Source organism: Aspergillus lucknowensis (genome assembly GCF_044049455.1).
Source record: "Aspergillus lucknowensis strain CBS 449.75 chromosome Unknown BJX67scaffold_6, whole genome shotgun sequence".
Lineage (NCBI taxonomy): Eukaryota > Fungi > Ascomycota > Eurotiomycetes > Eurotiales > Aspergillaceae > Aspergillus > Aspergillus lucknowensis.
Genome location: NW_027263550.1, coordinates 271019 through 288678, shown reverse-complemented (window position 1 = coordinate 288678; position 17660 = coordinate 271019). Strand labels below are relative to the sequence as shown.

General features: G+C 51.1%; 8 protein-coding genes across 8 annotated transcripts; 2 read left to right on the top strand and 6 right to left on the bottom strand.

The window, feature by feature from the left end:
* Window positions 1-725: 725 nt before the first annotated feature.
* Window positions 726-2374, bottom strand: BJX67DRAFT_279604 (uncharacterized protein). The gene is made up of 2 exons (XM_071026633.1): window positions 1714-2374; window positions 726-1655 (listed from the first exon to the last, which is right to left on the bottom strand). The coding sequence occupies exons 1-2, from the start codon at window positions 2134-2136 to the stop codon at window positions 768-770; spliced, it is 1311 nt and encodes a 436-aa protein (XP_070889282.1). The 5' UTR covers window positions 2137-2374; the 3' UTR covers window positions 726-767.
* A 24-nt stretch (window positions 2375-2398) lies between these two features.
* Window positions 2399-4099, bottom strand: BJX67DRAFT_345155 (class I SAM-dependent methyltransferase). Its single transcript, XM_071028334.1, has 2 exons — window positions 3443-4099; window positions 2399-3371 (listed from the first exon to the last, which is right to left on the bottom strand). The coding sequence occupies exons 1-2, from the start codon at window positions 3624-3626 to the stop codon at window positions 2614-2616; spliced, it is 942 nt and encodes a 313-aa protein (XP_070889281.1). The 5' UTR covers window positions 3627-4099; the 3' UTR covers window positions 2399-2613.
* A 1108-nt stretch (window positions 4100-5207) lies between these two features.
* BJX67DRAFT_390957 (RTA1 domain-containing protein) lies at window positions 5208-7015 on the top strand (the record flags this gene model as incomplete). Its single annotated transcript, XM_071034696.1, has 5 exons — window positions 5208-6026; window positions 6104-6164; window positions 6229-6639; window positions 6721-6790; window positions 6986-7015. The coding sequence occupies exons 1-5, from the start codon at window positions 5732-5734 to the stop codon at window positions 7013-7015; spliced, it is 867 nt and encodes a 288-aa protein (XP_070889280.1). The 5' UTR covers window positions 5208-5731.
* Window positions 7016-7665: 650 nt separating this feature from the next.
* BJX67DRAFT_378286 (uncharacterized protein) lies at window positions 7666-8033 on the bottom strand (the record flags this gene model as incomplete). Its single annotated transcript, XM_071032315.1, has 2 exons — window positions 7666-7771; window positions 7861-8033. 2 exons carry the CDS (start codon window positions 8031-8033, stop codon window positions 7666-7668), a joined length of 279 nt encoding a protein of 92 aa, XP_070889279.1.
* A 1648-nt stretch (window positions 8034-9681) lies between these two features.
* On the top strand, window positions 9682-10646 carry BJX67DRAFT_279534 (small GTPase superfamily). The gene is made up of 2 exons (XM_071026631.1): window positions 9682-9954; window positions 10019-10646. Exons 1-2 carry the CDS (start codon window positions 9906-9908, stop codon window positions 10573-10575), a joined length of 606 nt encoding a protein of 201 aa, XP_070889278.1. The 5' UTR covers window positions 9682-9905; the 3' UTR covers window positions 10576-10646.
* On the bottom strand, window positions 10646-12701 carry BJX67DRAFT_279538 (Zn(II)2Cys6 transcription factor domain-containing protein). The gene is made up of 3 exons (XM_071026632.1): window positions 12659-12701; window positions 12387-12608; window positions 10646-12340 (listed from the first exon to the last, which is right to left on the bottom strand). The coding sequence occupies exons 2-3, from the start codon at window positions 12464-12466 to the stop codon at window positions 10717-10719; spliced, it is 1704 nt and encodes a 567-aa protein (XP_070889277.1). The 5' UTR covers window positions 12467-12608; window positions 12659-12701; the 3' UTR covers window positions 10646-10716.
* Window positions 12702-12940: 239 nt separating this feature from the next.
* Window positions 12941-13463, bottom strand: BJX67DRAFT_345140 (uncharacterized protein). The gene is made up of 2 exons (XM_071028333.1): window positions 13399-13463; window positions 12941-13333 (listed from the first exon to the last, which is right to left on the bottom strand). The coding sequence occupies exon 2, from the start codon at window positions 13325-13327 to the stop codon at window positions 13049-13051; it is 279 nt and encodes a 92-aa protein (XP_070889276.1). The 5' UTR covers window positions 13328-13333; window positions 13399-13463; the 3' UTR covers window positions 12941-13048.
* A 692-nt stretch (window positions 13464-14155) lies between these two features.
* On the bottom strand, window positions 14156-17445 carry BJX67DRAFT_390956 (6-phosphogluconate dehydrogenase, decarboxylating; the record flags this gene model as incomplete). The annotated part of the gene is made up of 3 exons (XM_071034695.1): window positions 14156-14553; window positions 14613-15114; window positions 15928-17445. The coding sequence occupies 3 exons, from the start codon at window positions 17443-17445 to the stop codon at window positions 14156-14158; spliced, it is 2418 nt and encodes an 805-aa protein (XP_070889275.1).
* Between the last annotated feature and the right edge of the window lie 215 nt (window positions 17446-17660).

Sequence of the window (17660 nt, the reverse complement as noted above, 5' to 3'; positions counted from 1 at the left end):
CCCTTTGCTAGAGTGTGTGAATATCACAAGATGCAATCGTGGGATCCAACAAACGCCTCCAATTCCCACCATGGAGTCGACCGTACCAGGGCCTTGGGTGCAGGGGGGGAATAACCAACCTCGATTTTTTCGATCCCATCTGGACCTCTGATATCTCGTCCTTCTACTGAAAGACTCGTTTCTACCTGCTGCTTTTTCTACCCAACCATCTCGCCACGGCATCCGGATTTCATGATTGATGTGTTAAGATGATTTCTGGTGGTTGTTTCTGCTTCTTTTATGATTTATTTGTCCGCTTTGATGTTATACCCTTCGATGTTTCCATGTACCGATAGTTAGATAGACCTGGGTAGAGCTAGGCCTCACAGCTGGCCCTGTACAACCAATGTATATACAGAAGGTCTTTACTTTGAATAGAGTACCGCACCCTTAAAAAAAAAATAGGACGAAGTAGAGCCACCCTCTTGAATCAGATTCTATTTCCGCAAATGCAAAAAGCGAGTTTGTGCAATTCACTCACCCCAGGCTCCGGTGCTATGTACGCAGCTTGGGCGGTTAGAACAAATCACACGAGAAGGGGGGTTAGGTATAAATTAGTCGGCAAAAGTCAGAAGAAAATATGGAGAGGAGATTTCAAGCCCGTAAAGTTTCATGTACATCATGATGTGAAACTGAGGGAGTAAGGCATGCTTCCTGGGGGTAAGAGAATGGCGAGTTCAAAACTGGGTGGATAGATCCAATGAGAAACATAGCGAAAGCAGAGCCGATCAGCCATCACAGTTACTCCAGAGATCTTCGGCCTCGAAGACGCCGATGCATTCTGTTGAATCAGTGCTCCGCGTGACGCCGATTACCATCACCGGGGAGGAAGAGCCCGCGGGAACGAGGTTTCGCGCTGCCTCGATTGTGCAGGACTCTGGAATGAGAAGCCAGTCCTTTTGGGGGACGAGATATGAGGCGCCGAGGTCAGCGAGCGACGAAATGTCCATGTCAATGTAGCTTCCTTGGGAGAGGAATCGGAGTTGGCGCGGGGGGATGATCTCAGTGGGGGAGACGAAGACCCATGATTTGGCGCTTGGGTGTTGGATTGCTGTGAGGAGAACGTCTAGGAGGCGGACTTTCCCTGTTGAGACGACGGTTGGGACCTGGTCGAGCGGGGTGATGAGGTCGATGATGAGGGGACCGCCGGGAAATTCTTGCGTGTTGGTGAAGGGCGAGATAGGTTGGCGGACGCGGAGGAAGTCTGATGGGGTTGACGTGATGGAGGCGTTGGACATACTCATTGGAGTTGAGGCCGTTAATGCAGTTCCGATTGCACCGCCGGGGTGATAACTCTTGAAGATGTCTGCCGGCCCTCTTCCTGGGGAGGAATGCAGCTTGCGGGCAGTCGCAATGGCCAAGGCGTCGCCGAGTGACAGGGCTACGGTCGTAGATGATGTGGGGGCCCCAATCCCAATGGAAGTCTCCTCGTCCTCGTGGATGGGGGATGGGAGGAGAATGACCATATCGGAGGGGTGGAAGGACAAGAGTGGGCAAGTGGAGGGGTGGAGGTGGGATGTGATAGCGATAACCGTGACGGTCGAGGGTATATGCGGGAGCATGAGAAGCAATTCCGGAGTTCGACCGGAGAAAGAGATCAACAACAGGGTATCGTTCTGTATGGCTTATGGTGAGCTTGCGTGCAATATGCATCGGCCAAAGCTGGGATCCTACCGGCCGAATCATGCCGAGGTCGCCATGCAGCGCCTCCGTCGGATGCAAGAACATGCTATGAATTCCCAAGCTGTTCATAGTGGCCTCCAGCTTTTGGGCAATCTTGCCACTCTTCCCAACACCACAACAGACAAGCTTGTTTCCATTGCGAATGGTCCGCGCAATGTTGCCCACCGCGCGGGCGAGATTATTCTGCGCAAGCTGATCTGTCTGATACAGATGCTCGAGATGCGTGAGAGCAGCGCGCTCTGTAGAAATTACGTGAATAGCGGCACTGACAGCTGCAGCGTCCTTTGGAGCTGGTAGGACGGCATCTGCGGGCTCCGGAGGGGTCATTGGGAGACGGGCGAAGTCGTCCTGGAGAGGTGCGCTCGAGGAGGAAATGGTGGATGAGAGCGGGACGCGCCGCCCGAGATGCCCCATTGTTTAAGATGGCATTCTCGGAGGTTGTGTGAAAGAGCAATCTGTCTCCTCCCAGAGGAGTAGACCTGACAAGAGGGTCGGACTCGACTTTGAAGTGTCGAAAGGCGAACGGAAGAGTGGAGGGGCAAAGCCTCCAAGAGACGAGATCGGGTATCGGCGGTATGGAAGATGTCGGGGATTGAATCTGTCCGTCCTCGATTGATAATCGAAAGTAAATGGAACAGCCCGAAATGTATTCAGAGGATGTCTCCTGGAATTCTTCGGAGTAAATGAAGGAAGCTAATGCATGGTTTTCAATTCCCGGAACGCAAATCACCTCATCAGAAGCCATTCTGATGCCTGCTAAGGGCGATCCCTTCCCGCCCCGCCGAGCGATTCCGCTTCTCGGCTCCTACGTCTGTCAGATCCATTAATGTACAATGTCTATGAGGCGCTAGAATACACGATGCTGAAAATAGGCCCCAACCGAACGGTCGATTACGCCCGTAAGGGTTTGATTCCTTTGTGAATCGCAGCAATCCCTCCTGTGAGATTCTCAAATCCTCGACCAGGAATCATGAATCCAGCTTTCTGGATCATACCCCGGAATTCTTCCTGGCTGGGAAATTTCTCAATACTCTCCACCAGATACTGGTAGCTCTCTCTATCCCCGGCCACCAGCTGGCCAATCAAGGGAATCGCGCTGAAACTCCAATTTTTGTAAACCGCATTGAAGAGGGCGTTATCCACCTTGCTGAACTCCATGCATGCAAAAACACCACCTGGCTTTAACACACGGTGTGCTTCCACAAGGGCAGCCTGTTTATCGGTGAAGTTGCGAATTCCAAACACCACGGTGTAGAGGTCAACGGAGTTGTCGGGGATGGAGGGCATGTGTTCCGCATTGCCTTGCATAAAAGAGAGGCGATCTGATTTGTAATACGGAGTCTCAAGACTGCGCTTCTTTCCTTCTGCAAGCATGTCAGGATTGATATCAGCGATTGTAACTCGCGTGCGGGTATCGTGGTTGATGTTCGTCGCGTGGTCTAACATTCGAAACGCGATGTCGCCCGTTCCACCTGCAATATCGAGGATATTCCAGCCCTGTTCAGTCGCATCTGGGTCTCGGGAGGTGATGGTAGAGCCGGGATTTAATGAGCGTACAAAATGATCTTTCCATAGGCGATGGATACCAAGTGACATAAGATCATTCATAGTGTCGTATGATGAAGCGACTGAACTGAAGACGGCGCTGACTAGACATTCATAGCGCCTCGTTAGCAACAATCAAAGGAGGCCTGCGGTGGCAAACATAAATTGCGCATACCCATTGTCTCCTTCTTCGACTCGGGGACGTTCGTGAAGCCAAAATGGGTCATCCGTTCACTGTCGGCTCTGGGGTCGGCTAGCCTCCGTCGGGAGCATGAGAAGCAGCGATATGGGGTCTCAGCCAGTGCGATTCGTCGCTGGGTGGTGAAATTTAGGCTACGCCATAATGATCTGGACGACATGATGGCGCTGGGATAATTGTAGGTGTGGAGTGGGCGGACCACAAGAGAATTGAAGACGTCGGAGGTCGAGATGCCTCCGCAGGGCCAGAACGAAAATTGTTTGTTGCCCCAGGCATCAAAGGGTCTCTCCCAACCAACGACCCCGACGATCCCACCTCCTGCAGGGAGGCAATTCACGCAAGCTGGGTCTCCAGCCACTCAGAGCGCACGGAAGAGTTGAGAACGTCGAGCCCTCTTCCGCTCCTGAATATACATCTTGCAAGGCACACTTTCGATTGACAATTGCAAGTGAAGTCCTTCGTACCCAAGCCACAACCTAGTTTTACCAGCCACTATGAAGATAATGGGAGAACAAGATGAAAAAAGTGTTAGAAAAAACTAAAGATCACACCAGAAAGCGTTCCTCTCTGGCTCCTGGTCTTAGAGCAATCTGCTTTGCTTTGCCATACTACTATTACGCGTATATAATTTACTGGAACAAAAAGGTACTTGTGGAATACTGTATGCCAAAAAGGCGCATGGTGGCCATAGTTGACATCTTTGGGCATAAGAAATGTCCTCGGACAAAAGGATATATTTCTATTTTCTACACCTTTTCCTGTGTCAACTACATGTGGTGAATGCTTATCAACGTAACAAAGAACGGTCCTCGTTCTCTAGAATATAAATGCTACAAGTTCAGAATATTGTTACTAGTAGTCCTAGAATATATAATCATCGCAGCTGGTGTGACCAATGGAGAAATGGCATGTGCGACGCAGGATTGATTGAGGATAAACAGGTTGTCTGCAACTACGCACCACCTTTACATCTGCAATTGCCGCAGCTATGATAGGAAACAGTAAGAAGACTCCAAGGCTGAGGCACTTGGCCGAAGTAACTTTGCTCCTTCCACCCTGTTACACACATCCAGCACCTCTCCTAGGCGTGCGTGGCTGCGCTTTGGCCGCGAGCTTCCTGTCATGCCGCAGTTACTCCTTCCAACACGTGAAATACTCAAAGCAGTTATAGGCAGTGCTATGCTCTCTGCAAGCGTTTCGCATTGGAGATGGCACGTAAAACCGGACCGACGACAGATGGATAGAGGCTTTGATTGCCAACATCTGCGCTTGGCTGTTCTTGTTGGTCGACCAACAGTTCCTCATGACGATTGAAAAGGTTTGGACCGCTGTGAAATCGGGCTCGGTGCCCCGAGCTCGACTTTCAAAAATGTCCGAAACTCCCCTCCAAGCTCCGCATCCCAACTGCAGAGACTGGCCAGATTTGACTGGCCACTGATCGAAAGCGCCACAGCTTTGGCGCGCAAAACAGCCTCTCTTGCTCGGAGGAGTCTCCGTCACTCTTAGGGTCTGAGCAGGGAGGCTTAGTGCTTATGCGGCGTCTTGCATGAGGCAGAAAGTGTGTGATGGTGATTGGGACGGTTCGAAGAGTGATGCTTGAGAGAAACTTCCCTCAATATCAGCTTCTGAAACTGGGAAGATATTGCGCCCACCTTGATTGAGTTCGGGCCTGTGAACAGGTGGAGACCTCTCCAACTTTGTCCTTTTCCACGCCACGAATCACCTGAAACACGACCAACCTCAAGAACCCAACAATTTGGCAAACGGTGAGTCACTCCGATACAGGATCGGTTCCAACAGTGGGGCCATCTGTGCCTTATCAATCAAGCACAAGCGTGGGAACATAAGAAAGAACCTCGGCATTCCCAGGCGATTCATCGTCCCATTTACAATTTCTCATGTCACTCTCCTTCCTCCAACCCACCAGAACATTCAACGTGCCTGGATTACACACGCAACACCCACAACCAAGGCCTCGTGTCAGATTTTTTCCACGGGGGGTTGTGCGCTTGTCGAACCAGGTTGTCGTGGATCTCGGTCCGAAATGACTGTTGACTGCTAGGGAGGTGGAAGTTGTGCCTGGGGTGTTGAAGGAAATTGCCGCTCCACTTAAAAGGGTCAACCCTTCACTCGTGAAAGGCTCTTCCGCCTGACAGGTGTTTGGGAAGTCACGTTCCAGTGATCCACGTGACAGTAATCACACGTGACACTTTCTGGCCAATAAGAAGACAGATCACTATATAAAGGGCTTCAAGGTTGCGAACAATGTCACTCCCAAATGGCCTCATCGCCTTTGGTCCAGCCGCGAACTGCACCCTCGAGTTATGTCCGGTCGAATGGAGCATCCTGCAATACCGACCCTCCGTCCCCGCAAGTGCCGTCTTTATCGCGATCTTCGGACTCTCGCTGCTACTGAATGTCGGCCAGGGAATCTATCACCGAGAATGGGGGTACATGGTCACATTAATCGCTGGGTGTATCCTCGAGATCGTGGGTTATGTCGGTCGGCTGATATTATACGATAATCCGTTTGACTTTAACGGTTTCATTTTGCAGATTGGTAAGATATCGCTGGGTGGAGGGGGAAGAGGGGATTTCGCATAATTGATGCCGAGTCTAACCACAATCTCATTTCAGTATGCATCACAATCGCCCCAGTCTTCTTCTGTGCAGCGATCTACGTCCTCTTGTCGCAAACGTAAGTCCTTTTCCGTCGACATTCTTGACACCGAAATTCATATTTTAACAACATGGCTGGCTAGTATCATGCATATCGACGACCGCATCTCACGATTCAACCCGAAGCTGCTCTACTGGATCTTCATCCCATGCGACATCGTATCTCTCGTCCTCCAGGCCGTCGGTGGCGCCCTGTCCTGCGTCGCGACAACCCAGGACGCCGTAAACACCGGCGTAAACATCTCGCTCGCAGGTTTAGTCTTCCAGGTCTTCACGTTGACCACATTTACCGTCACCTTCCTCGATTATTTGAACTCGTGTCGGCGAAACCGTATACACCTCGAGCCGGCGCGCATGAAGATCTTTCTCGGCCTTCTATTCCTCTCGATCTTCTTCATCCTTCTTCGTTGTGTCTATCGTGTTGTCGAGCTGCATGAGGGCTACTTCAGCCGTTTCTTCCGCGACGAGCCATTGTTTATCGCGCTTGAATCCGCGTATGTTATGTTACACCTTTTTTTCCCTCCTCTTCACTCCATTCAGGCAAGCAAGAAGTACTCACTAAAATGATCGACCAGGATTATGGGCGCCGCTGCTCTTACCATGAACGCAGGACACCCCGGCCTCGTTTTCGGCAAGAAGAAGAAAGTAGTTGATTCCTATGGGGTGGATCCGCAATTTGCGCTACGAAGTGTAGACCCAGGTTCTCGACGGCCGCTGCGTTTCTAGATACTTTAGCGCGAACAAGTTTTGGGGCATCCCCTTTGATGGCGGGGGTAAGTAATTTAGTTTCTGGAGGCTTGGCGAGTATTTTTCTTTTTCTTTTTTATTTGCTGTATAGAGTCTTCTAGGGAAACCAATATGCGCACTTAGCAGACCCGGGGTGTGTTTCCTGCTCTGCTACATATCGTAGGTAGCATCAAATAAGAGGAGAAGGCGTCATGTGGATCGGGATACCTTTGATTATTATTATCACCTGTCTGAGTTTAGCAATGCATAGCCTGTAAAAGGATGGATGTCTGCGGGAGTAGACATGATTTACATCACCACCAATGCAGGTACCCCTGTAGCAACTGCCTTTGATTCTTGGATAAGACATACTCCAGTTGCTACAGAGCTTCATGCATGACTTTGGCCCTACATTACTTGTAGAGTTCAGCATGTTACTCTTGCTCTGTAGTTCTGTATCGCCCTCATCAAACTCCTCCGCAACCCAGATAAGTTCGGTATACGTAGAACTGGAATCTGAATTAAAAGAATTAAACCTAGTAACTATAGAATTGTTAGGAAGCGCCATAGCAATATAAGTAACTATTACCTACTACGTTGGCCTTATAAGAGGATAGTCAACATGCTAGTAGACTAGGAATCAGATCCTAGGATGCCCATGGGAGGAATCTAGAAATAAAAGACTTCAACAATTAACTATACTAGTGTACCAGCAGGACAACCTGTAGACCACATAACATAATAATTGAACCACTTTGCCTTCCCAAAGAAATCCGCCAATTCACATATATCTACTATTCCTCGTCCTCCGGCAAAGGCGTCATGGCGGCAAAACAAAGCGTCATAGTAGCATACCCTGCCTGGCTCTCCTCCCGTTGATTCGCAGCAACCACTTGTGCCCTGTTTGACAGCAGAGTGTTAACAAAAAGAATTCCAACAACAACTCAGCAGGATTTTATACACACAACTAGATCTGCTTGCGGGCTTACATTTCGGATTGTATGCGCGCTATTTCCGCGCTTATCTTCTTCCTTTCCGCGTACAAGGCGTTAATATCGGCCGTCAGACTCTCGATGCGGGAGATCATTTCCTCCACTATGGCATCCCAGATCTCGTCTTGTCCTGGAGGCCCCGTGTTCGGGACGAGTGTGGCTCCATTCATTTCTGGACTCGCGGCTGGCGTTTCGCCGGGAACCTCGTCGAGGCTTTCTGCTGCGTGCGTCGTTGGCTGGCTTTGGGGTTGGTTTGTTTCGGGGGCGTCCGCGGTCTGGCGTTGTGTGGAGGGTGAGCTTGGGATGGAGGAGCCCTGAGAGATCGTTGTCGTTGCTCAACTTTTTCTTGGTCTCCAGGCACCTTGTTGGCTGTTGTTCGTGGGTATTGCGACAGATGGATTGGATGCTGGCGAGGACGAAAAGAGGGCTCGTCCTACGGCAAGCCGAGGGTTTTAACCCGGGCTATCCATAGGCTTTGCTCGGTAGCTAGCCCAGAAGTGGAAGGCAAGCATTTCGGATTTGTATTCCGACGGTCTCAAGGTTTGGCTTGGCTGTTGAGTAGCTTTGGGAAGCAGGAAAAGTCTACACGGAAGGACACGGTAGAGACGGCCCAGAAGGGGGGCTAGAATATCAAACCGAATGTTGGGATGAAATAGACTTTGTTAAGCGATCAGGAGACGGCCCGCTGTCCCACGTGGATGCGGCCGTATCCAATACTATGGCATGGCTCCTGGTTCTCCTACAAGTGGGCTTTGCGTGCAAATAGATGGTCGGATTGGTGGGTGGATATAGGTCTATTTCCTTCGAGCGACAGCATCCAGTATCAACATTCATTCTACTACAACTGCTAGTAAGTTCGATATAAACTTTATGTACACGCACATAACCCTCGCACACTTTTTTCGAGGTCAGGCGCTCGAGATCCCAAGCGTCAAGTTCGAAATACGTCAGACAACACTTTGAGATTGCAGAGGACGTGTTAGTGAGTTTGACACAGTAGTGAGAGAGATATATATCAGAAGAATTAGTTGGGAAGACGCTGAGAGATACAGACCGTTAACTTCGGACCTCTCACAGGCACCTGACAGTCGTTGATATATGGTCTCTAGTATCGTTTAATTTCTTCGTATTCTGGTTCCAGAAGCCCCAGTGTCTCCTCTCCAGACTTGTTTCCCTTATTTTCTCTTTCATTTTTCCTCTCTTGCTTTTTCAACTTTATTTTGCACTGGTCGACCCTTCCACCGCGAAGTTAAGCCGTGCTTGAGCTTCACCCTGGAATAGCCTTGTTGCGTCCCATGGATGGTTCCCGTCCACACTGCGTACCGCATTCTTGTTGCGTTTCCACGATGGCCGTTGATCCATGGGTCGATTCGTCTACAACTTCCTCAACGAAGAACTTTCAGGGAAGATGGATGAGGGCCATCTCTCACCGCACTGTATTTGGCCCGGGACACTCGGATGATATTTCTTTTTCATGGCGAGGATTGAATCACCTGCTCACTCAGTCGGTACGTTCGGACCGTGGGAAGGGCGAAAGTCAACCATTATGCGCCCCGGTGGTAGGCGGAGGAGATTTCCGTCGTTCTCTTCATGACTTTTTGCCTTTTTTTTTTTTTTTTTTTTTTTTTTGCCTGGGAAAGAGGCGGTGGCTGGAGGTTCTCACTGAAAGTTTCGGTGTCCACTCTAAAGATTAAGTTGAATGACATCTTTCGAGAATGGGAATGTGGCGGTTGGACGTAGGCGCTGGGGCACGGGCCATCTCTTCAGATTGGGGTTGGATTTGGGGAGATGACGAAGGTCTTGATTACTTCGTGACCGGAAATTCAGGCATAACAGATGGCCTGCATTAGGCTCCAAGTCAACGCTCTGCCAAGGGAGGACTCCTCAAACTTTACCGTAATGGGAGCCGACGCCTTGAATACGAGGTCGTGTTGAACGTCATTCTTCATCTTGACATCTGCCTCGTTGCTCTTCGTTCTCTCGAAGTTTCCTGCGCATCTCAGGGTTTAATTGTCAATACTATCCTCATCCAGGGCAGCAACATGAGCAAAACAGAACTATTCGGTGTCGTGGTGTTTGGCGCCCAAAAAGGTAGGAAGGCACAAAATGTGGAAACAGAACTGTGTCCTGTCCTTTACTGATAACATGAAACAAGTCGGCAAAACATCCTTGATAACCCAGTTCGTCGATGGAACATTCAACAACGACCAATATAACGTGTCTATCGGTGTCCAAATGTATGTAAAGCATGGATTCCACGTTGATACGCAGAAGGACAGTCCTCCCGTTGATTACAAAATAATGGAGGCCACGGATACAGGGTGCTTTTATGCGCGACGCGACTGGGTATATAGGAGGATGTCTGTTATTGTGGTTGCGTACTCGATTACAGACTCTTCCTCGTTTAGAACGGCAAAGGATATTCTGGAGCTCGCGCGGAGCGGGGAGAGCAAGGCGAAGGTTTACCTTGTGGGGTTGATGGCTGATCTTGAGGAGCAGAGGGTAGTTTCTACCGCTGAGGGTGAGGAGCTGGCGCGGGGATATGGAGTCGATTGCTGGGAGTTGAGTGCGGCGGATGCTCTTCGGGTGTCGGAGTTATTTCGGGATGTCGCGCGATGGTTGCCGATGAAGGATAAGGGCAAGGAAGAGACTTCATCGAGTGAAGAGCTGGGTGTCCTGAACAAGATTTGGAAAGCCATTGTGTCGTGGTGATGCCACCGTTGGAAAGAGAAAATATAAAGAGCACTCTCGCCTCGCTGGTCGGGGTGTAGTTAATGAAGCACGGAAATATCCAAATACAGTTGTCTTCCGATGCTCTGCTTCCCGCAACGCGTAATCCTCAGTCCATTGAATTCAGTCCATCGGCACGCACTCATCCGTCAGATGCCAAAGCGTCTCGTTGACGGGATCACGCCGATTCCTCGTGAACCTGATATAAAGCTGATCTGGACTCCTATTCCACTTGCGAACGTCATGTGGACCTAATAAGAAGGGCTGGTCCCGGGGTCGAAACACACAGTAGTGCCGTACTCGTGCTTCCTCTGGTATTCTCATTGGGTTGGGACGGCCTTCCTCTTTGTCATCATGTGGCGGAGTGGGGAGGTGATATTTTCCAGGGTTTTGTGCTTCGCTGGCGTTTTCCACGTGCATGTTCTTGCTGAACTCTTCCTCTAATTGCATAACTTTCGCCGCTATCGCAAGCCCGGGCGCCGTTTTATGGAATCCTTGCATCGGAGGTGCCTTTCGCAGTAGCTCCAGCGCCTTTCGACGTAAACCGGGTTCCCGACACTCCAGGGCTGTGAAATAAAGCGGGAGGCCGACGCCTAACTCAAATGTGAACGCGGGTTGAGTGCCGTCCGGGCTCCCCGAAGCTTCAAGGGAGAGACCAGCTTGTTCCACAATTGTGCGAAAGTCCGGAAGATGAGCGTCGAAAACGGAACCGCTCCTACTTAGACAGGTCGCAACTATGACGGCTAACGTCGTATGGAACGCGAGAAGCAGTGCAGCAATGCCGGATCTAGTCTCGAGAGAAGAGCTTCTAGTCTGTATACTTTGTGACAGGGCGGCGTAGGCACGGTACCAGTGGTTCAGTCGTTCCCGAAGATAAATCTGTTTGGCCCAAAGTTTCGGGGTAATCTGCGCTTCAAGGCCGATGAACGGGTTGTCGCCGGTTTCTTTCTGCAGCACGAGGACCTGAGCGGCAAGCGATACAAGGGAATCGCGGGCAGATTCTAGCGACGCAAACTTGTATTCTCCTTCGAATTCTAGTTCGCTCAACAGATCACTGACTGGTACCCCCGATATTGTCAAAGCCGCGGTGCCAAGGCGGATAAAGAGTGGAACGAGCGTATCCTCACGCAGAGTAGCTTGGGCAGGGGAGCACCGCATGGCGCGCAGGTCAAGTATGAGCTTTGTACCCTGGCCATAGAGCTGTAAGGCCTCTTCCACATGACCCTGAAGCGACTCTATACACATGAACAAAACACAGCTGATTAGAGCAACCGCCGCATCCACTTTCCCTCGCTCAATCTGCGTTCGGATCTTAGACAGCGAGCGCAAGTACCAGCCCAGCGCTTCGCTCTGCTCTTGATTGAGAAAACGAGACTTCTCATGCCGCAAGCTGAGAAACACGAAGTCAAGACATATCTCGGGACTCTCAAACAAGGTGCTTATAGCATTGACAGCGTCCCAGACCGCAGGCTCGGTCCGGCACATCTGCGGCACAACGCTACCCCAGAAATGCTGGTCAAGTCCGCCAGCAAGATACGGAGCGGCATGTTGAAAGTAGTACGCAAACGCGCGGCGCTCCCTCCATACGGTATTTGGAAAACTCGAAACCGGAAGATCGAGGAGAGAATTTGTGGAAGGGCCGGAGGCGTATGAGTACGTCGTCGGGCTGTCGTACTCGCATTTGTATCGGCTGGTGATGCACCGACAGCAGCTGGGCTTTTCCTCTCCACACTTCACTTTCCTCGTCCTGTCCAGGTGAGAAATGGCGCCATTCGAACCGGTGGAAGACTTACTTGCAGACCTTGCAGCCACGGCGGGATCTGAGAGGCCCAATTCGCTCAGGTGGTGAGCGTGTTGGAGGTGAGGTGGACATGGCTAATCCACCAAGGTAGCCGGCTCAATACGACGCAGCTGGAGTCATAAAATGTTGTTGGAATTGAGAGGAAACAGGGATACGAGGTCTGGTACCGAGTCCATGGTCCAACTCATCCAAGGAACGACGGTCTCGAGATCACAGAGCAGAAATAAGTAAATTGCCCGCAATAGGGGGGGGATATGTAGGAACCTTGGAAGAAAAATCCCAGTGCCGATTGGAACGTTGGTTGAAGTGAAGGAGTGAAGGGTGGTCAAGAGAGAAGTTGCCTCGCCTTTGGAAACCAGGGCACGAGCTCTCCACTCCCCGCTAGCCTCTCTTGAGCAGGCGGATTCCACCCGCTGGGAGACGATTTATGTTCTTGAAAACCCTCAGTATTCCGATCAAAATCAACTAGAGAGTCAGATATCTTGAAGAACTTCTCATGCTGTTGATGATAATTTAAATTTTTTTTTAAGAATCTCAGCTGAAAAGCACCAAACTCCAAGCCAAACACACCCGACAACGAAATACTCCATCGACATCAACATGCGTAAGCCACAATAACCCATCTCCAATGCAAGACTTATAAGGTAACATATATTACGTCTCCTTCGAGGAGGGCCCCGACTCAACCGGCGTTTCTACATCATATCTATAGCGCCCATCCCCACGAAAATCGCGAGCATCACGCGCCATCCAGTGATAATGTTTCATCCGCAATTCCCTCATATACTGTCTCTGCTCATGTGTCATTTCTTTCGGTTGACCCTCGCCGTGGAAGCCGTTTGTGGCGACGTAGTGGAGTGAGTAGCCGATGAGAACGCTGACGAGGCAGCCCACAATGACGAGGAGGATTTGGATTTCTTTTGAGAGAGCCATTGTGTTCTGTTGTCAAGGTTTTCCGTAAGTAGGAAACGTAGCATGGAGCAAATGATGTAGCCAATACTCACGGTTCAACGAGTGGACGACTCTATACGGAGCCCAGGCAGTTGGTTCGAGGAGAGACGGAGGAGCATTGTAAGTGAACGTGCCAGAGTTATTTCTCGCACCTTCCGGACTTATATATACACTGCAGCCAAATCAAAATAACGCCTCGCCTCCATCCCACTCCCCACTACATCCCCGTTTCATAAGAACAGGACCTGTCCAAGCGTCCTGATACATCTCTTGGAGGATCCATTGCAGGTGCATATACTTCCCAAAATGGTATAGCGTATATTGCTGTGACGTCATTTGCGAGCAGACCAATCGGAGACCACGATTCTGGCCAACCGTCTCAAACGACTCGGCCGCTAATTTTCCTCAGCGCGAATCAGAGTCAGATGCGAGCAGCGGCGGATGGCAGTCTTGTCTTGGGACTGCTGCGTTCTGAAGCTGGTTCATTGTCGAAGGGATTCTTCATTGACGGGATTTTGGGTCTCCTGAATGATTCCACGGCTGAAGTCCGTGCCGCGAGGAGGTTTCTCAAAATACACGTGACTATGGGAGAATAACCGCCCCAGGCCGTGGCCCGATGCGACCTCGCACCAAGCGCAGGATCCTTATCAATAACCAGCATGGACACAAGGCGGGAGCACCGCGATGAAACATATGGACTCAGGAGCCAAATTGCGATTCGTAAATCATCTCTATTCCAGGCTATGTTCTATAGATCTAACTCTGACGGTAATATCGTCCAATATGGAACAAGGCTCGGAAACATGTCGCCTATTCAAAGTAGCCAGGGAACAACCAGTTCATCTTCTCTCGAGCTTCAGGACTCCAGTGAGATTGAGCAGTGCTCAGACCAAACTTCACCGAACCTGCATAATGCTTGGCCTGGATAAGGTCCGAATGGTGATCCGCAGCAAGCTCATCCAGAACGGCTGTGACAAAGTGCTTTGCGTTCACGGCGTTGGCCTTCATATTGCCCATAACCATTTCTACGGTGACATCGTCCCCAGACTCATGCCAGCAGTCGTAGTCGGTGGACATGCAGATCATCTGGTACGCTATTTCAGCCTCGCGGGCGAGCTTGGCTTCGGGTAAGCACGACATGTTGATAACAGCGCCTCCCCATGAGCGGTACAGTTTGCTCTCTGCGCGGGTGGAGAACTGAGGTCCCTCTGTAAGACGGAGTTAGTAAATTAGATGCACGGAGCCTGCAGCTTTCGAGGATACATACCCATGCAGACGAGGGTACCACGGTCGTGTAATATCACACCCTCTCCCTCCAGGCTGTGTCCGCATGCTCTCACCACCTTGGCAACACCCTCATCAAAGGGATCGCCAAACGGAACGTGGCCGACTACACCTCCCTCGAAGAAAGTGAAGGGCCGGATACCCTTGGTCCGATCAATTACCTGGTCTGGAACAACGAAATCGCGGGGCTTGATCTCCTCTTGCAAGCTACCGACGGCGGAGAAAGCAATGATGGTACGGACGCCAATAGAGCGTAGAGCGGCGATGTTGGCACGCGCGGGAACCTCGTGCGGAGCGATCTGGTGGTGTAGGCCGTGTCGGCTGAGGAAAGCAACAGCGACAGTCTTATCATTGTGTTGGTGGTGTAGGATGGTAATCGGGGAGGAGGGGTTGCCCCATGGTGTTGAAACATTGAGCGACGCAACCTGCGTGAAGCCAGGAAGTTCACGAAGACCGGTGCCACCTATGACAGCGATACGGACGGGCTCTAGAGATGTTCAAGGAGAGTCAGTCAATTCCCCCACATGGGCCATCCCGAACGAGCTAACCGTCGTATGTGTTTGGAAGAACAGCCATTCTTTTAGGGAGCTGTTTGGGGGATTCGATTCTCCTGTGGGGTCGATGAGCGAGGGAGGATAAAGAGCGAGGGAACGAGCGCGTCAGCATGCACCAGGAATAAAAAAGTCGAAGGAGTGAATTGTTGCGTGAAGTCGCGATTATGGCGCAAAGCTGAAAATCTTCAAGGGCGGGGTCGATGCCCCTCCTCCCGATTGGGTAATCAAATCGCGGCCCCAGGGCGGATCAAGTTCCCACGTGCTGTTTCCTCAGGCACCAACCCGTCAAGCATCAAGCCCACCTTCAGGATATCAGCTTGAAAAGCCCCTTGGGTTTTCAATTGATTGAACACAGGGTGATCCAAACCTTGGCTCTGCCGCCGATTGAAAGTTGCCACCGGGAGAAGAATCAGGAACTCCACAATCTGCAGAGCGAAGAGATCTATACCCAGTCATACAGGAAGCCAGCAAGCAGTGTGTTTTCTAAATCGACCTTCTGCAGTGGTTGTCGGACGAGCCTTGTCGGCGTTCACTCGCAGCCTGTTGATCCCACGATACAAGTTACAGCGATATAAAAAGCCTACCGTCCCGGCCAGTGACTACAAGGCTTAAAATCTAGTCCGCTCATTCAAGAAACCCATTAAGTTATCGAAAATCAATATTTCAGAGTTCGTAATGGCGCATAGGTTTATGCATGGGCTATTCAGCTGTCCGCCATTCGTAATGATGAGGTCCCTTGCGGACTGGCCCTGGATCTTCTCCTGCGACATTCGGCTTGTTGTACCCATGTGCACCGAAAAAGTCCATCTCGGCTTCCATGAACTTGGTTGGCAGCATGGTCCCTGCTTCGTACTTGAGATACTCCAGGGTAGCAGACATGGCTGGGAGGTAATGGTCCGAGTCAATGCCAGCGATGACAATTTCCTTCACGGAGCCGTATGTCCTCTTCAACTCCTCGGCCACTTTGTCGATATACTTCATATTCTTCAGGGATCTGTTCTCTGAGAGGGCAGCCTGTAGGATGTCTGCGATGCCCTCAGACCGGATAATGCATCCTGCACGCCAGATCTGCAGACACTTCCCCAGGTCGATATCCCAGCCTTCATCCTCCGAGGCGCGGGCGATCAGCTCAAGACCCTGACAGAAGCTTGCGAGGAAGGATCCGTATACCGCCCGACGCAGATGTTCCTTGAACGCTTCAAAGGTTTTCATACCACGGATCGGAGACGGAGCTGGCAGATGTAGTTTCTTTGCGACCTCAAGCCTCTCCTGGCGATTGCCGCTTGCGACGCGCATATAGTGCGCTGTAGCGAGTGTCGGTGCAGAGACATGTCGCGCAGCAGACTCCATAATCGACCAGGACGGCGTGCCTTCGGTATCGTCGTCGTCTTGCACCACTTTATCCAGCACATCGTCAATCATATAGCCATCCTCAGCCTCCGTAGAAACCCCTTCTCCCTTACCATCACCCTTCGCCGTCTTCCTCACCCGCAGCAAATCCGACCCAATCTCCAGAAGAAAATTATTCCGCAGCTCGCCCTCTCGATTCCACTCGGCAAATATATCAGCAATCTCAGCGTATCCCAGCCCCCGCCCATAGTACAGAATCGACCAAGCCTCCGCAACTGCCGACAGCATCCCCCCTTCAATCCCATTATGCACCATCTTCACGAAGTGCCCCGAACCACGCGGTCCAACTCTCGTCACACAGGGCAACCCTGTCTTCGAATCTTTCGACGCATACGCCTCCAAAAGTGGCATAACGGCCTCGAGTGCCTCCGCGTCCCCTCCCGGCGACAAACTGGGGCCCCGTCGCGCAGACTGATATCCGCCGGAAACACCCATCCCAATCCAACTAACCCCGATCTTCGCACACTCGCGTTGTCTCAGCTCCGTGCGTCGATAATGCTCGTTCCCGCCGTCGAGGATGATGTCCCTAGGTTTAAGGTCCTTCTTGATCATGTGTAGCACCGAGTCCGCGGGATCGCCGTGGGTAATAGAGAAAAGGAAGATCTTGCGCTCGCCTTGCCCTTCTAGACTTTCTGTGAATTTGTTGATTTCGTAAAATCCCTCTATCTTGCCCCTGTAGTTTACATTTTTGGCTGATGAGAGGAGTTGGTCGACATTTTCTTTCGCCACGTCCCAGATTGAGACGTCGAGTCCCAGTTCGGAGAATGCAAAGGCCATCATGGAGCCCATGTTTCCGGCGCCGACGATGCCGATGCGTCGGTATTTTTGGGAGATTTGTTCGTTTAATGGCATGGTTGCTATCTCTGCTGCTCGGTCAAAATGGTGGGACGCAGAAGACGTATAGCGGTCGGATGCCTGCCTTCTAAACTTCAGAAGACAGTGGCAGGTTGTTCCATCACCGGCGCACGGTTATTTTATAGCAGTTTCTATCTCCGTTCATGGGGTTGAGGCGAATTTAAGCCTTGATCAGCATCAATCCTCGACTTCATCACGACGTCATACTCCAT